At 41.2% G+C, this 16,845-nt stretch overlaps 2 protein-coding genes across 3 annotated transcripts; one reads left to right on the forward strand and one right to left on the reverse strand.

Moving 5' to 3' along the window:
- Window positions 1-729: 729 nt before the first annotated feature.
- rmnd1 (required for meiotic nuclear division 1 homolog) lies at window positions 730-5,133 on the forward strand. 2 transcript variants are annotated; one of them, XM_053434917.1, is made up of 12 exons: window positions 730-921; window positions 1,665-2,119; window positions 2,222-2,327; window positions 2,434-2,509; window positions 2,913-2,952; window positions 3,059-3,159; window positions 3,248-3,354; window positions 3,458-3,522; window positions 3,682-3,758; window positions 4,304-4,424; window positions 4,533-4,649; window positions 4,812-5,133. In XM_053434917.1, the coding sequence occupies exons 2-12, from the start codon at window positions 1,685-1,687 to the stop codon at window positions 4,842-4,844; spliced, it is 1,278 nt and encodes a 425-aa protein (XP_053290892.1). In that variant the 5' UTR covers window positions 730-921; window positions 1,665-1,684; the 3' UTR covers window positions 4,845-5,133. The 2 variants fall into 2 exon arrangements, 1 of the variants encoding a protein (XP_053290892.1); XR_008340072.1 differs by lacking the exon at window positions 3,682-3,758 and having other exon boundaries at window positions 4,812-4,833.
- Window positions 5,134-5,361: 228 nt separating this feature from the next.
- On the reverse strand, window positions 5,362-16,596 carry akap12a (A kinase (PRKA) anchor protein 12a). Its single transcript, XM_053434831.1, has 4 exons — window positions 16,483-16,596; window positions 14,222-14,321; window positions 6,562-14,059; window positions 5,362-6,449 (listed from the first exon to the last, which is right to left on the reverse strand). The coding sequence occupies exons 1-3, from the start codon at window positions 16,594-16,596 to the stop codon at window positions 6,579-6,581; spliced, it is 7,695 nt and encodes a 2,564-aa protein (XP_053290806.1). The 3' UTR covers window positions 5,362-6,449; window positions 6,562-6,578.
- Window positions 16,597-16,845: the final 249 nt, after the last annotated feature.

Here is a 16,845-nt window from a genome sequence, read left to right on the forward strand (position 1 = left end):
ATCTCTGTATAAAAAACAACTACGATGTGTTGATTTTAAAGTATTTAACGTACGGACAGACATTTGGAAGAGCATAAAGGAACAGAGGCAAAAAAGTTGATGAACATGCATGTGAAGGTCACTGCATCTGTTGTTCAGCCCTGATTTCAGACTTGCAGAAAGAACCTCTCTACAAGCATAGCCTGTGATTTCATATGATTTATATCATTTTATGTATGCAACAGTAGATCAGAATAATTTGCCAACACTTTACCTCGACTAATTTGACACTTAGATGAACAACAATCAACAATTCTATGAGAATCCTGTTTAAATTTTAAGACAAAACCAGATGACAAAACTCTTATGTTCTTCTTCAGGTAGACAACGTGGTTTCTTTTAGGATTTATTTTGAGTGCAAACAATGTAATGGTAATTTATTTAAATGTTGTAGGACTGATCAATAGCTAGTGCTTTTAATTTGATGGAGCTGGATATCAAAACTAAATATAATTTTTTGAGTATTGACACAAATCCAGAATCAAAACTATTATTCAAAAAATTATTCAAATTAAATATGTCAAGAAAAACCCAAACTGATTTGTAAAGCAGCAAAGACAAGCCAGAAAACAAGAGATGGGTAGAAGAAAGAAAGAGAAGAAGAGCAGCTCCACTAGAACCACCTCTGATTTATTTCTCACCTGCCAGTCAACACGCAGGGCAACGTATCCTCACCACACGTCACGCCAACCAGGAAGTGAGCGGCTTCACAAAACTTTATTGACAAACATCCAACCTGTCATTCAGGTTCACACAGGCACAGAGTCAAAGGAGATTCACTTTGAAGTTTAACATTTCACGCAGAGCCAGCGCCATTTGTTTTCCGACGCGTTACATCCGTTTAACGACGTCATGCTGTGAGTCGCTCCCGTGTCATCCCTGGTAAGCTAAGCTAAGCTAACGGCTAACAACTGCACAGTGACATGTAGCAGCATGTGAGCCACCTCCTCTCTCTGCGAAGGTAGCTCCAGATATTCCACTGGGATGATCAGTGGTGTGCTAATCAAACCAGATAATTCAATGGGAGTAAATGTTTATCAGACTGTTGGAGATGATTCTGTTGTGACTGTCAAGGTCAGTCCTGCCAAATAGCAATAAGATAAGTTACACGTGACATTAAATTAATATTAAACAGGCAATAATGTGTAATGATAATAGCAGGAAGTGGTATTTAGGTAACAGTGCACCTGATATACGATGCAAACAATACCACGATGCTATAGCAAATATTTACTTGACATTATAAACTCTTTATGAATGGTGCCTATAATCAGAAAGTACAACCGATATCAGGATGAATCAGGTACTGAGGTCACACTAATAACTGCATTCTGACTGATTCTATGGATTTTGGGGGGGTGACGCGGATACAAATACTGTACTAGGGAGTAAAACTTATCCAATGCTGACATATCAGCCAGTACATATATTTAAAACAATTACGATAATTCCTCGGATATCGTTATCGAATTCTTATAATGAAGAATTTTAATATATTGATTGATATTTTACATGAACTTTGTTGTAAATCTATAATAAAAATAAAACAATACAACCATATATATAGAACTTGGTCATCCGATATATTGGTCGGGCTCTAATAACATCTGATCCCTGTGTTGTAGGTCACTGTCTATATGAGAAGATGCTCCTCCAGAAGTTGTGGTCCAGACTGGGAGCACAGCGCCCTGTAGGGAGGAAACCCTTCTGCATCTGTGCCTCGGCCAGTCTCTCCCAGTCCGTCCAGCTTCACAAGTATGAATCCCAACCCAGGACTCCCTCTGGCCCAGGGATCTCAAGGACCTGTTACTTTAACATTCTCCACCAACAGCAGACACATAGGAGACACGTGCTGCCAGCTCTAGGTGGATTTAAAGGTTTCAACAACGCTCTGTTCGTTGACCCTGGGATGCTTAACAAATGTAGAAGTGGACAGAGTCGTTTCTATTCACCGGACCTCGTGAAGTCGATGTTAAAGTCGAGTATTAAACCAGTGACCGTGCCTGTGAAGAGGATTCCCAAAGGACCGAGGACAAAACAGCCCTCGAGAGCCAACCAGCCGTCTCTGAAAGAGGACAAGGTGACGCAGCAAGTCATCGGATAAATGGCTGATTCGTATGTGTTGATATCACGTTCATGTTTTAGCTCCAGTGATGAGTCCAGCCCCATGTTTTCTCTATAGGACATGCTGCGGTGTATCGCCTATGCAACAGCAGACCAGTATCATCTGCCGACACTTTGCCATGACTTGATAAGCCACGGCTTCCAAGAGGTAGATTTACCAAGAGGTAGGACTCCATCGGATTATGCAGAAAGAACTGTAATATATGTTTATTTAATGCTTGGATCAGCAACATCAACCATTTTATGAGAATCATCGTGTTGTGATTTCAGATGCTTCAAATGTGCTGGTGATCAGCACAGACAAGGCTGCAAAACCAGAGGACATCGCTCTCATGTTCTTCTTCAGGTAGACATAAGTCGCCTGTTTTCAATCCTCCTTTGTTTGGGGTTTTGTTAAATTTTTAAAGATATTATAAAGTGACAGCTCAATATCTAGTATTTGTTTGATGGGGCTGGTATCAACCCTAAATTCCCTTTAGTACTGACAGAAATTCAGTATCAAAAAAGGAATTGAGTATTGAAAATGTTGCCAAATGACTTAGTTCCTCATTTGAAACATAACTTTTCAATGTTAAGACATTTCTTTTTGCCAAAGTTCTTTCTTCAAAAATTATGAATATTTCTCAAGTAAAGTATTGAAAAAAATTGGAAATGGTTTCAAAACTCAAATTGGGAAGGGTTGAAGTTATAGTTGTACTTTTACTAATTTAATCTTATCATGTCCTAACCATCCCAATCTTAAATTTCAGGGAAGGCTCTGTAGTTTACTGGAATGTTGAGGAGAAGACGGTAAACAACACCCTGTATCATTTATAGAAATATGAAGTGTCAGTTATTGCATTTCTTGTTAACGTCTCTACTTCCGTGATCTTCTTCAATGTCTCTGTCTTTCTAGATGAAAAGTGTGTTGAGGGTACTGGAGCGCCATGAGATCCAGCCTTATGAAGTAGCATTAGTTCACTGGGAGAATGAAGAGATCAACTACACAGTTAGCGAGTAGGTTCTGCTCACATCCTCAAACAAACTGATTTTTTACTTCCGTACTTTTTGTAACTTTCATTAAAACGACTAATTTCTCCGGCAGAGGAAACACAAAGCTTCAGAGCGGCAACTTTATTCTAAATGATAACATTGATCAACATGAAGCGGTCTTGGATAAATTTGCATTTTCAAATGCGCTATGCTTGTCAGGTGAGAACCTTCAACTGTAAACCATCAAGTTGTGTGTTGTTCTGTGGTCGCACTTCCACTCCAGTCAACTCTCTCTCCCCCTCTCTCTCTCTCTCTCTTTCAGTGAAGCTGGCCATATGGGAGGTGGCGTTAGACGACTTTGTGGAGTCAATTCAGTCGATTCCAGAGGTACAGTGGATATTACCAGCCAGCAGCAAGAAATTAGGAATAACTGACTATTTGTAGAAAGTTGTTGTTTTTGTGTTAGGGAGACCATACTCTATTTTGGAAACAGCAGTGCTTGCCTGAATGCTAATGCCCTTGTTTCTCTTTTTCTCTCTCGCTCAGACGCTGAAGTCTGGCAAAAGAGTGAAGTTGTCCTCTGCGGAGGTCATGCAGAAAATAGGAGAGCTGTTCGCTTTAAAGTAAATTCAATTTTGTCTAATTGGAGTCTATTGGCAACTGCAGGCCTTTTGGTTTTTGTTCTCAAATTTGTTTGTGAAGAGAATCAAATCAGTTACATGAATATTTTAACATTCATGTTCACCCACTGTTACTGCTGGTAATTCGGCGAGGAAGATTATTTCACCCACGTCCATTTGTTGTTGGTTTGTTCGAATGTTAGTAACAGATTTCAATGAAACTTAGTGGAAGGATGTGGAATGAGTCAGGGAGGAACCCATTTTATTTTGTTGTGGATCCAGGATCTTTTATTCAGTTTCTTTAACATTGTGAGATAGTGTGTTTTTCACATTTTCACCTTTTCCCTTGAGAATGATTCATGAATTTGGTATCAGCTCTACTGAGTGCAGTTTATGGTGAATGCATATTGAGGAGCTGTTTTAAATCCACTGTTTTATTCTGTATTTCTGTGTTGACATTAACTTTTTTCTATGATATATATGATTTGATTGATATGAAGTATGATTTCCTACATTCTATATTTCCTATTTCCATCCTCCTCTGACAGACACTGTATAAACCTGAGGTCCGACCTGCTCCTCACACCGGATTTCTACTGGGACAGAGAAAACCTGGAAAAACTCTACGAGAAGACCTGCATGTTCCTCAGCATCAACCGCAGGGTCAATGTAAGTAGACATGACCCGGAAAGATTTAGAGACCCACTCTGATTTCCGCTGTAAGAGGCTCTTGCTTTGTTTCTGATCTGGACTCAAACAGTTCTCTCTGTTCTTCAGGTTGTGAATGAGAAGCTGGAACATTGCTCCCAGTTGACAGACCTCATGAGGAGCCACCTGAGCGAGAAGCACAGCTTGAGGCTGGAGTGGATGATCATCATCCTCATCGCTATAGAGGTGAAGGAGATCTTTCATACCTTGTGGAAAATGTAACCTTATTTATGTGGTCCTTGTTTTTAACTTGAATTCATCACATTAAACAATGTTGCTGCAACTGAAAATATTTAAAAAACATTTTCTGTAAAGTAATATTACGTCTGTTGTTTATTTTCCTTGTAGGTGATGTTTGAACTTGCAAAAATGATCTTCTGACCTGCTCCTCCAACGATGCACTAATCGAAAACAAGCACTAGAGGCTACAGAGGAAGAACGCTGGACTATACAAAGGTACACTGTCAGTGTTGAAGTGGACCTGAACATTTCTGAATGTATACTATGGTTATACAGTCCAACACATTGTAGATGATATACATTTCCTGGGACTCCACAGCGGCAGTACATAAACAAGATGTTGGAATATATTCAAATGAATCAAATTTCAACTCTAACTTGAGTGCTGTGTTAAAGATACTATATAAATAAAATGATTATTTGTTTTAAATGTGTTCCAGTTATGTTTCAGTGTCAGTGTGTTAAATATACATTTCATTGTGTGATTAATGTCCATAGCTTAACTTCAGATCACCAGAGGTTTTGATGTAGACAAACATTTGCAACTAAAAAAAAAGGACAAGAGCTTAAAATGTACAGATTTATGCAAATATAGTTTTATTGATAAAACAGCAGTAAATATATAAACACAGTTATTACAGGTCTATATTTAGCATTTTGTAATTAGTGAACATTACATATCAGATCTGCACCAAACAGCCTGTCATTACTTTCTGTCTTCTCTCACCCACACCACACAAAGTGACCCTTACGGTATCATTGATACCATAAGCCAATTAAGACCAGACACAAGAAGCTGGGAGATGAAACATGATAAGTAACACTGCTGTTATTCTTTTAAGGCTCTGCTGATTATAGGTTTATTTATGATAAATACATACTGTATGTTTAGCTAAATGAAATATAGAGAGTCAATTATTATGGAAAAAAACTAATATGTGCCATGCTCTCATCATGCTCTTTTTTCTGTTTCATACTTGTCACAGTAAGAATTCAAAATGAGCCCAGTATAGCATTAAAACAGTCATTATGTACAAGTTACTATACAGATACACAAATATATATCTGCAGAATGCTGCTAATTCTTTTTAAATGCATAGATTGGGAATTATGTATTTAAGCAAAAATGGAGAGTGCTAAAACTGTTTATTAACATAAATTGATACATTATTAAAGATATTAAATATCTACATATACTATATATTAATCCAGAGAAATTAGTGTGTCCTGTTCCTGTGACACATACATTATGAATTCTGTGTAAACACTTGCACAGATGTTGTCGACGCATTTTATCATAAAAACAACAGATTTTTAATAAAAAATGCTGCCATATTCTCACAGACATATACACTTTGTTCTATTCGGTATTCAAAATTGTACTACTCAGCAAATCACGTGACTGAAAGAGGCAAGTGCATAGTGGATGTATTTCAGAATATCACAATGCATCCCCTCCCCCATGAGAAGAGAAGCATTTACCCAGTTGACTTTATAAAATCAATCAAATTGTCTTGTGAATTAAGCTCCATCAGTTGATATTAGAATATTCTTAGTTGAGCATTTTGTCAAATAAAAGCAGCAAAAAGTTGAGCTGCACCATTAGCTGACCCATAAGTGCTTTCCCACCTTAGCGCGGACTGTACAAATAAAAGTAGACATGCTACACAAAAGAAAGATGTCTAATGTAGTTTTCTTCTGCCAGTCAGATCTTCTCCTTATAATCTTCTTTTTTGATTGTCCAACCTTAAAGAAAAATTTAGTCATTGTATGAATTAATATATTTAATTCAGTGAATATGATGCGTGATCTCAAGGACGTTGGCTAAATTTAAATGTATGTGACTGAAAAGGCTTACCAGTCAATGACACAGGCTTAATCGTACTCCATCATGGTGATGCTTGCAGTAGCAGTTTCTGGATCCTCAAGTGCAACAGCAAAATCTTCACCTTCACTCTCAGTTTCACACGTTTCTCCTTTTTCAAACGTCTCCTCTTGACTTTCTTCTCCTTCAATCCTGGAAGTGGCCATTTCAAACTCCTGTACAGCTTCAAGCACAACTTTCTCCTCCTGATCACTTATCGCCTGATGTTGAGGAGGTTCCTGCGCCTCGGGAAGGGACATCCCAGTTTCCTGTTGATTGTTGATGTCCTCCTCTGCATCCATCCACACGTCCTGGTCATGTTCCTCCTCCGTGTGCTTCAGGGGTTCCTCTGCTTCTGTTTCTTGGTCACAAACTTCAGAGAGTAGTGGCTGACCCAGGAACACTCCTCGTTTCTCTTTTTGCCTCACTGTTTGGATTGTCTCTTTCGCCTGGACATTGGGGGTTCCTCTCTCCGTTGATTTGATTTGTTCCACTGGTTCCACTATTTCCACTGTTTGCATGCCAACGTCCAGAAGTACTGGTTGATTAATGATCACTGGCGCTTCTGTTGAATCCAAGTCAGCTGCTTGTGTGACTTCTGTTCCCTTAACTCCGACCTCAGTTCCCTCTGTCTGTTTCTGTCTCTCTTCAGATTGTGCTGGATTTATTTCCTCACTGGGTTCTTCTACCTGAATGCCTATCTCAGCCACGTCTGTCTGTTTCATTGGTTCTGTTGAAGGAGGTTGAGAAGCCGGTTCCTTTGCGTGTCCAAACTGTATGTTAAATTTGAATTCTATCGAAAGGCTAGAGGGGGGCTCGACATTACCTACTGATGAGATCACCCTGGTGCCCTGGGGGACTAATAATCCAGTGTTCGCCGTCACAATCTCAATTTGTGGAGCTTGTGCTTCCTCATTGATCTTCGTCACGTCGGATGACAAGTCTGCTTCAGACCTTTTCTCTTCAGCTCTAGGCTCCTCCAAATCCTCTTTGGGGTCATGGATCAAAACATCCAACCCTCCTGGAATATCAGGTGTTTGCATGAGATCCTCAAACACTTGTGCAGTTGCGGAGTCATCACTTATTACAACATATCCTTCATCTTGTCTTTCCTTGTCCTCCCCCACTTTTTGACCGTCCACTTCACCTGTCTCACTTTCAGGTATCTCAGTTGTCTCTGTCACAGCATCCGTCTCTTTGATAACGTCTTGTTCCGTGTTGACGAGTTCTGATTCCGGCACTGTCTCTGGTGCGCTCTCCCTGACATGTTGAATAACTTCTTGAATGGTCACTTCGTCTTCTTCGCAACTTATTTTCTCTTCAGTCTCTGACGTGGCGGAAAGTTTGTCTACTTCTTGAACTGCTTGGTGACATATATCCATAACTTCTCTGGTTTCTGTTACCACCACCTCCAGCACTGTGTCAACCTTCGTGTTGGCTGATTCGACATCCACATCGACCACCTGCACTTGAATTTGGTGATTGTCCTCAAACTGTACCGATGGCACATTCATCATCCTAACCACACTACCTTCCTCGCTCGTCTTGGTCACATACAGTTGCACCAGTGGTGTTGCAGTCTCATTCGTCTCATTGAACCCGAGTTCACTTGCCACAGAGTCGATCAATGGTTCATGGCTGTCTGATGTCGTCTCTATCAAAGTGTCAGGTATAGAAGCTGCGATGTCTTTGAGATAACATGTGATCACTTGGGCCACTACAGCATGCTCAACCAGAGATCTCTTTACCTCAAAGCCTTGAATTTGACCTCTTTCTTCCTCAACACTGGATTGAACTGAGCTGAGATGCACCTCGTGAATTGGTTCATTTGAAGCTGTGACATTTTCTGAACAAGGTGTCGGGGTTAATTCAGAAAATACGTTTATTTCTGTGACCTGAGCACTACATGCTTCCTCATTAACACAGGGTACATGGACTGCTGTCAATGTCTGGATCTCAGCTACAGCCTCAGGGATTTGGTCTTCCTGGCCAGCATGAACATCTTGTGGTGTACCCTCTGTCTCCTGATCTTCATTTCCATTAAAAGCCTGATGATTCAGAGCTGCTATGACTTGAGTCTCACTTTCAACTGTTACTGAATCAGTGGGCTCTAGATTGGGAGCACTACTTTCCTCAGCACCTGGTGCAACTCCATGATCAGGCGTAGATGCCTCGACCTCAGGTTCTGTTTCATCTGCATTTACATCAGCAGGTGAAACCTCCGGTTCTTGAACATGTCCATTATCTGCTGATAGTTCGGACTGGGCACTGCCTTCAGCTGTAAGTGCTACTTCATGTGCAGCAGTTTCTTCTGGTGGAATCTGTTCTGAAATCACTTCCTCTTCCAGTGATTGGGCACTACCCTCTTCTGAATCTAACTTTGATACTTGTGCATCTTCTAAAACTGGTTCTTGAACTGGTTCTTCTACTGGTTCTTGAATTGGTTCTTGAACTGGTTCTTGTACTGATTCTTGAACTGGTTCTTGTACTGGTTCTTTTACTGATTCTTGAACTGGTTCTTGTACTGGTTCTTGAATTGGTTCTTGAATTGGTTCTTGAATTGGTTCTTGAACTGGTTCTTGAACTGGTTCTTGTACTGGTTCTTGAATTGGTTGTTGAACTGGTTCTTGTACTGATTCTTGAACTGTTTCTTGAACTGTTTCTTGTACTGGTTCTTGTACTGGTTCTTGTACTGGTTCTTGAATTGGTTCGTGAACTGGTTCTTGTACTGGTTCTTGCACTGGTACATGAACTGGTTCTTGTACTGGTTCTTGAATTGGTTCTTGAACTGGTTCTTGAACTGGATCTTGTACTGGTTCTTGTACTGGTTCTATTGCTGGTTCTTGTACTGGTTCTTGAACATGTTCGGTTTTAAAAGCATCCACTGGTTCAATGACTTCAGTGAGAGGCTCCATCTCCTCTTTGGGTACATCTGTAATAGTGTCTGCCTCTATAGTTGTCTCTGATGTAAATTCTCTTTCACGAGATTGAACACTACCCTCCTCTGAATCGAATGTGGGTACATCCCATAAAACTTCTGCAACTTGGCGGTGTCCAATATTTGGAGTATCTGTTTTCAATTCATTGTTTTCTAGCTCGCCACTGAGCTCCACATGGGTATCCATGGCCTGTTGCTTTATTTCCTCTGTACCAGTTTCTGCTACATTAATATCCTCTGATACTTCCTCTTGTGGTAATTCAAAACTATCCTTCTCTGAATCTAATGAGGCTGCCTGTGTGGTTTCTAATACAACCAGCTCTTCAGTATGTTCAGTTTTGGCAGAATCTGCTTGTAGGTTGTTTTCCTCCTCTGCTTCAACATTGCATTCCATAACAGGCTCTGTTTCCTGTTTGGGTTCATCTGTAGCTGTTGTTTCTGCTGGAATCTCTTCTCTTGGTTCCTTCTTTTCACGTAATTGAAGACCACCCTCCTCTGAATCTAATGAGGCTGTTTGCTCAGCTTCTAACACCTCTGGTTCTTCAGCGTGTTCAGTTTCACTAGCATTGGCTTGTAGTTTGTTTTCTGTCTCTTCCTCAATATTACATTCAGTTAGCGACTTGATGTCCTCTTGGGGTTTATCTGTATCTGTTTCTTCTGCTGGAATATCGTCTGATGTTACTTCCTCTTCAAGCAGTTGAATGCTACCCTCCTCTAAATCTAACGTGACTGACTCTTTTGGTTCTTCAGCATGTTCAGTTTTAGAAGCATCAGCTTGCAGTTTGTTTTCATTCTCTGTTTCAACATGTCCTTCGGCAGGGTCAGTTTTCTCTTGTGGTGTGTCTGTAACTTTTTCTTCTACTGGAGTGACTTCTGATATGATTTGCTTTTCATGCAATTGGGCACTACCTTCCTTTGGATCTAACATGGCTGTTGGTTTGGGTTCTAACGCTTCTGGTTCTTCAGCCTGTTCCATTTTGACAGAATCTTCTTGTAATTTGCTTTCTGTCTCTGTCTCAACATTATTTTCAGTGATAGGCTCTTTCTCGTCTTGTCGAATATGTGTAGCTGTTTCTTCTGCTGGAATATCTTCGGTTAATACCACATTTCCAAGCAAATGAGGACTACCATCCTCTGAATCTAATGTTTGTTCAACTTCTAACACTTCTGGTTCTTCAGCATCTTCACATTTCACAGAACCTGCCTGCAGTTTGGTTTCTGTCTCTGCCCCAACATCAGATTCTGGGACAGGTTCTGTTTCCTCTTGGGGTTTGTCTGTAACCATCTCATCTGCTGGAATATCTTTTATTTTTACTTCTTCATTTTCAATCAATTGACCACTACCCTCCTCTATATCCAATGATGCTGTTTGTACAGTTTCTGACACGTCAGGATCTTCAGCATGTTCAGTTTGAGCAGCATCTTCTTGTAGTTTGTTTTCCTTCTCCACTTCAACATTATATTCAGCGTTAGGCTCTGTGTCCTCTCTGGCTTTGTCAGTAGCCTCTGCTGTGAAATCTTCCTTAATTACTTCCTTTTCAAGAAATTGACCACTACCCTCCTCTGAATCTAAGGCGGCATCGTTTACAGACGGTAACTCTTGCAAGTCCGGCTCTACTGGCCGATCTTGGCTCTGAACTTGAACTTGATCTATGATTTGCTCTTTGATTTGTGTCTGGACTTCCTCCTCCACACCCCCAGCTGTACTTTCTTCTGCTGCTGTTGCAGTTGATTCTACTTCTTGAGAGTTCATTTCTTGGGGCTCTTTTTCATCTTGATGTGCCCCGACAAGACAAACTTCATCTTCAACAGCTGCACCACCTTCAGGCAGTATCTCTAAAGACCCAGCTTCACCTGCCTCAGATTGAGAGTTTACTAGATGCTGTCTCACATTATTACTTTCTAATTCATTTAAACCTTCTACTGGATGTGAAACATTGACCTCATGAACTTCATCAACAGCCATGTCAGCAGTGACAACCTCCTTAGTGGGAACATTTGGCACAATTTGTGTGGAAACAGATTTGTTGACTTCAGGTAAGCCCTCTATTTGGGCTGTTGTTGTGAGTGTGTCGATCTTGTCCAGTTCTTCAACATTTAGTCCAATGTTAATGGAGGCTGCATCTGATTTGCCATATATTTCCAGAACTGCTGGCTCTTCTTTTACAAATGTCTCAAGTATCTGATGCGAGACAGATCCAACTATTCTTTCTGAACTCACCTCGTCTGAGCACACTGGGACAACGTTTGGACTTATGGAGATGGCTTCGACAACTTGATGCAGGAGAACCTCTACAGGTTTGACTTCATACTCTACGGGGACCGGTGTTGTGTTGCCAGAAGTGTTTGAAGACTCTGACAGCTGGGAAACTGCAGAGATCATCTCAGTTTCATCTTCTGTGGTAATGTCTTCAGGTTCCAGAGCAGTTATGGCCTCAGATGTGATCTCTATCAGATCCTCGGCTATAGTGTCGTCTGGAGCTGCCTCCTCAGGGACTGATGCAGGAGTGGCGTTGGTCTCTGTAATTAAACCCTCCTCTGGGATATCACTGAGTTGTTGATGTTTACTGATTAATTCTGTAGGGTCCTCAGGTTCCTCATTTGAAACAAGAGCTGTAGAGGTCACCTTATCGTCCTGGACCTTCTCTACTTCTGGTTGCAGATCGTCACAAGGTAGGACTGGATGAGACGTCTGATCAAGGAGGTTTTGCTGCACTTGATAGTCCGCCTCCTCGGCCACATGACTGTCCACGTCAGCCGTTGTTTCAACGTGAACTTCGGTTTCAATTGTGTCAAACTCTGACAAGGGAACAACAGCTGGGGTGTCAGAGTCTTCATCGCTTGAAACAACCTCCTTTTCAGCCTCATCAGAAGATACTTGGTCTGGAATTTCAGAAGACTTCTTCTTTTTTCTTGGGAGAAGTTTCTTTATTGAAAAGGAGGAATCGTCCTGAGTAATTTCACAATCAGACTGTGCAATATCTTTGCTTTCCTCCTCATCCTTGGCTTTCCTTTTGGGGGTCACAAGTTTTTTAAACGATTTCCACGTTGATCCTCCATCACCATCTGAAGGACTTCCTACATTGGGGGAAGCTGCTGAAGTTCCATCAACTTCGTTAGAACTTGCAAGTGACGACTCTCGCTTCTTATTGTCATTTTGAACTTGGGGCAATTCATCCTCAGAGTCTGATGTTTTTCGGCTTCTGCTCCGTTTCCTTCCGGAGCGACACAAAACAGCTTCCCACGACACGGATGAATCTTTTCTTTTTTTGCCTTCTTCATTGCTGTGATCTGATATTTGACCTTTTTCACTTGGTTTTGTTTCCTCTGTTGAGCCTGAGATTTGTATCTCTTCACTGGTTAAGGACGACTTCTTCATTTGTTTTTTCGGAGTAACAAATTTCTTGAAAGAGGCCCATGCACCATCGTCCTCTCCTGCTGCCTCTGCAGGGTGCTGTGCCGGACTTTCTTCTTCTTGGGTCTCAACTGACTTGGTAGATGACATGAGCTGATCCGCGTGTTCGTCAGAGTCTGACAACATTGTATTACTCGATTTCCTGCCTCTCTTGCTTTTGGAGAGTTTCCTAAAACTTGTCCCTGATAGCAACCTTTTCATTGGACTGTCTTGGGCTCTGTCTTGAGAACTCATTTCAGGCTCATTGACAGAAATTGTTGCTGGAATTGCGGGCCGTGATTCCCCATCATTCATCGGCTGAGCTGATGCTGTAGAGATGATTTTCTCCATAGGTTCATTTTCTATGTGTTCTCTCTCTACTGTCGTTGCTTCAACATCTTGTCCAATCTCCCCTTTATCCTGTTGTACTTCTACAGTTTTTTCTGTTGTCTGCACTGTTTCCTTTCTTCCCATGTCCACCAGTTCTTTCTCAGTTGTCTCATCCCCTGTGGACTTCTTTTTCTTCCGTAGCCCTGAAAAGATTCCGGTTGTAAAAAACCTTTTCACCGGAGACACGACCTCCTCGGCCTCAGGGCTAGTTGGAGATGGGGTGTGTAGGTGTTCCTCTTCAAGGGCGGCATCCTGTGGCTCCTTTAACTCTTCAACTACAGGTGAAGGTGTTGCTGTATCAGATTCATCTTTGGCCCCAGTTGTTTTCTCCCCTGCATTTTCCAGGGCATCCTCCGATGTCAGGGTAGGACATGTCGTTGAGTCATTGTCATTGGTCCCCTGTGTCTTCTGATCAATATCCGGCTCAGCATTCACACTTTTAGGTTCATCCGCGGTATCATCTGTGTTATGTGGTCCGTCTGATTTGTTCTGGCTCGTTTCATCTGACCCATCGGTTCTTATTTCCTCTTTATCGACTGAGCCTCTTTTTACCGTCAGTTTCAAACCAATGTTACTGAAAAATCTCTTAAAGCTTTCATTGATGTCATTCTGCTTTGCATCCATTTCAGTCATTTCCAGGGGTAGCTCTTCAATAGCCTCAGTTTCTCCAGGTGATTCCTTTTGATTCACTTCAATGTTTTCTGATGGTGTTCCTTCTTCTTGAAGTGGCCTCGCTGTTTGTAAAAGGTCTTTCTCTGGAGAGAGGGAAGCTAAACCAAAAAGATTTTAAATATTACAATTTTAACTCACAGAAATTATAAAAGACTGATGACACAGGTGAAATTGTATAGAGGTTGAATTTCAACAAGTTATATTAAAATAATGGAAACTGTCAGTCAGGGAGCAATGATACGGAACTTGTGAACACTCACCCTCTGCAGCCATCGCATCACCACAGTGATCATCAACTTCTGCTGGAGTGCTGTCTGCTTTTCCATTGATCTCCGCGATTTGCCCATTATTTCTTAGAGGCTGAAACAAAACATGAAAAATAATGTATTGCAGTGACCATTCTGCCATAGTCATAGGGTCACGGATGAATCTCATCTGAATTTGTAGTTCTATGAATGCAAAGAATTCTAATCTTCGATTAACTGAACGTTCAAAAATCTTATTTTGTAAACAACACAGAGTTACTGTTAGCTTGGTGTGATGCTAACGTACAGTACAGTTTAACAACCCTAATTTTTTCAATCTCAAAAACCATGACCCGGATTAGTCTGGAGAGTCTAAGCAGGCGATGGGGAACGAGAAACACATGTCCCTCAACTAGTGTGAAGTAACACGGCTTAACTTAGTTATACTCGGTTAAAAAAAGCTGTTTGGGTCACATTGCCTAGTAACCCCTATTAGTACAGTGTTAGATATTGATAGTACGTTAGATTTCCAACCATTTTTTCTTCTCCACATTTTATAACATTCACACCATTGCTCTTTCTATTTATGCAATACTTTTAGGATAGGCACTTTTGCTCTTACTCTTTTTGCACGATATGTAAACTCTATCTGTAACCCATTCAATTCAATCTACCCATGATTTATTCCTTCAAAATGTCTCATCAAGCCGTTCCTTAACTTCTGTGGGTGCCTTGCAGTTGCATTGAAATGTATAATAATGTGACACAAGTTGATGGCAGGTTAAATTGAGTTGAAAAAACACACTTCAAATTGAAACATTAGGATATGCTAAAAGATCTGAGGCCAGAATCAAGTATAAAACAGTTAAAATTCTCGAAAAATACAACCAAAATTCTGTTGAATTGAGACAGCTTCAAAAACAAAATGAGTAAGCACCACAGAAAATGTAGCTCAATAATTGTTTTGCCATTTTCTTATGATAAATGTCAGATTATTGTACCAAGTTAAAATAAGCTTAGTGCAAAACATAGTGGTCTTTGATGAACAAAAACAAATAACTTTTAACAATCTTTAAAACTTCAGCACTCAAAGATTTCTTAACAACATACTTTCATCCAATATAAAATCACTCAAGAATCACACAGGTCAGTGATGCCATTAGATCAGCTCATGAAGTTATTTTCATTCTTACAGTACAGTGCTGTCTAATTGACTTCCTGCTCAGCGTGAGCCTGTGATCGTGTTTTATACAAATAATCGATGTTGCCTGGACTGAGTGCAGCTCCGGAGAAATTCCATCTCTCCCCTGGGCTTGAAAGGTCATTATTCCTCCACGCTACTTCCCTCTTCATCGCCAGTGTATGCAAACCACTGCAATGAATACAGGGTGAAACCAGGTCTGCTCAAACTACAAAGGCAACCATCAGCTCATTTACATTTCAAATAACCTGTAACAATCAAACCAGTGGAACAGAAGTTCAATACCTTTTTATGTTGAACTTTATCTTTATTAAAGGATTCTATCTATCTATCTATCTTACTATTTGTTGTGGGATTGATTCCAAGAGCCTGGCTGCAAATTTGATTTGAGATATTTTAATCCAGCGTGAACCTTTTCACGTCTCGAGATCCTCAGGCAGACGTCACCTGACTGTTCCAGAGATTTGAAATCTAAAGGGGACAGAGCCTGAAATGACCTGCCGGGGGGGAAAGTCTGTCTGCGCCAGGTTCAACTTTTATGACTAAATCCACCAGGAAGCAGTTCCTGATCTTAACCAACTTCTTAGTTAATTTTTACAATTTAATTAAACTGTTTATTTTATATGTTTATCTGACTTATTGTAAAGCATGATGTCATTGAAAGTGCAATATAAATAAATAGGTAATACATTATTATTGTATGACTTCATATTGCATCTGCATGAAGAAATGGGCCTTTCCTGTAACAACAAATCTGAAAAGTATTTGGTTTATTATTATCATTATTTATTCATTATTATTAAAAGCCAGAATCCCAGAATAGCCCTGATGTGCTGCAGTTCTTTCCAATGAGACTTTCCCTGTATCTCCTGGTTAATGGAGATGTTGGCAGGCAGCAGCTGCACCGTCCCGACAACAACAACATCCAGCATCAGCATTTTCCAAACATATCAGAACTGATCTGTCACTGCAGTGAAGCCGCAGGGACATGTTGTGAGGACACGTGAAAGTTTGCGCTCACATACAGAAACAGTGCTGCAGGATCATCCAGAAAGCAAAGTGTGTGAGGTGATACCTTCTCCTCAGTGCTGTGATCGAGCCGAGCATCTTCCGCTGCTCCTCTCTCCTCCTCCTCCTGCTCCGCTGCCTCCCTCCCGATGTCCCGCTGCGCTGACTGAGCGTCTCCCATGTTTCCAAACACCGGCCGTGGTTCACCGCTGCAGCGTCACTGTCCCAACAGCTCATGGAAATATCCCCGAGCTGCAGCAGGCCGGAGCTCCGTGAGGGGCCGACAGCGACTGACCGCGTCTGGGGAAAGTCTTCCTCTTGTTGGAGCCAAACGCCGCCCTGCAGGATCACATGAAGTCAGGACAGGAGACTTGGCCCGGCCCGGATTGGCCCGGATCGGCCCGACCCGGACCGGCACGCCCCCTACTGC

The sequence above is a fragment of the Pleuronectes platessa genome, chromosome 11, assembly GCF_947347685.1.
Source record: "Pleuronectes platessa chromosome 11, fPlePla1.1, whole genome shotgun sequence".
In the NCBI taxonomy this organism is placed as follows: domain Eukaryota; kingdom Metazoa; phylum Chordata; class Actinopteri; order Pleuronectiformes; family Pleuronectidae; genus Pleuronectes; species Pleuronectes platessa.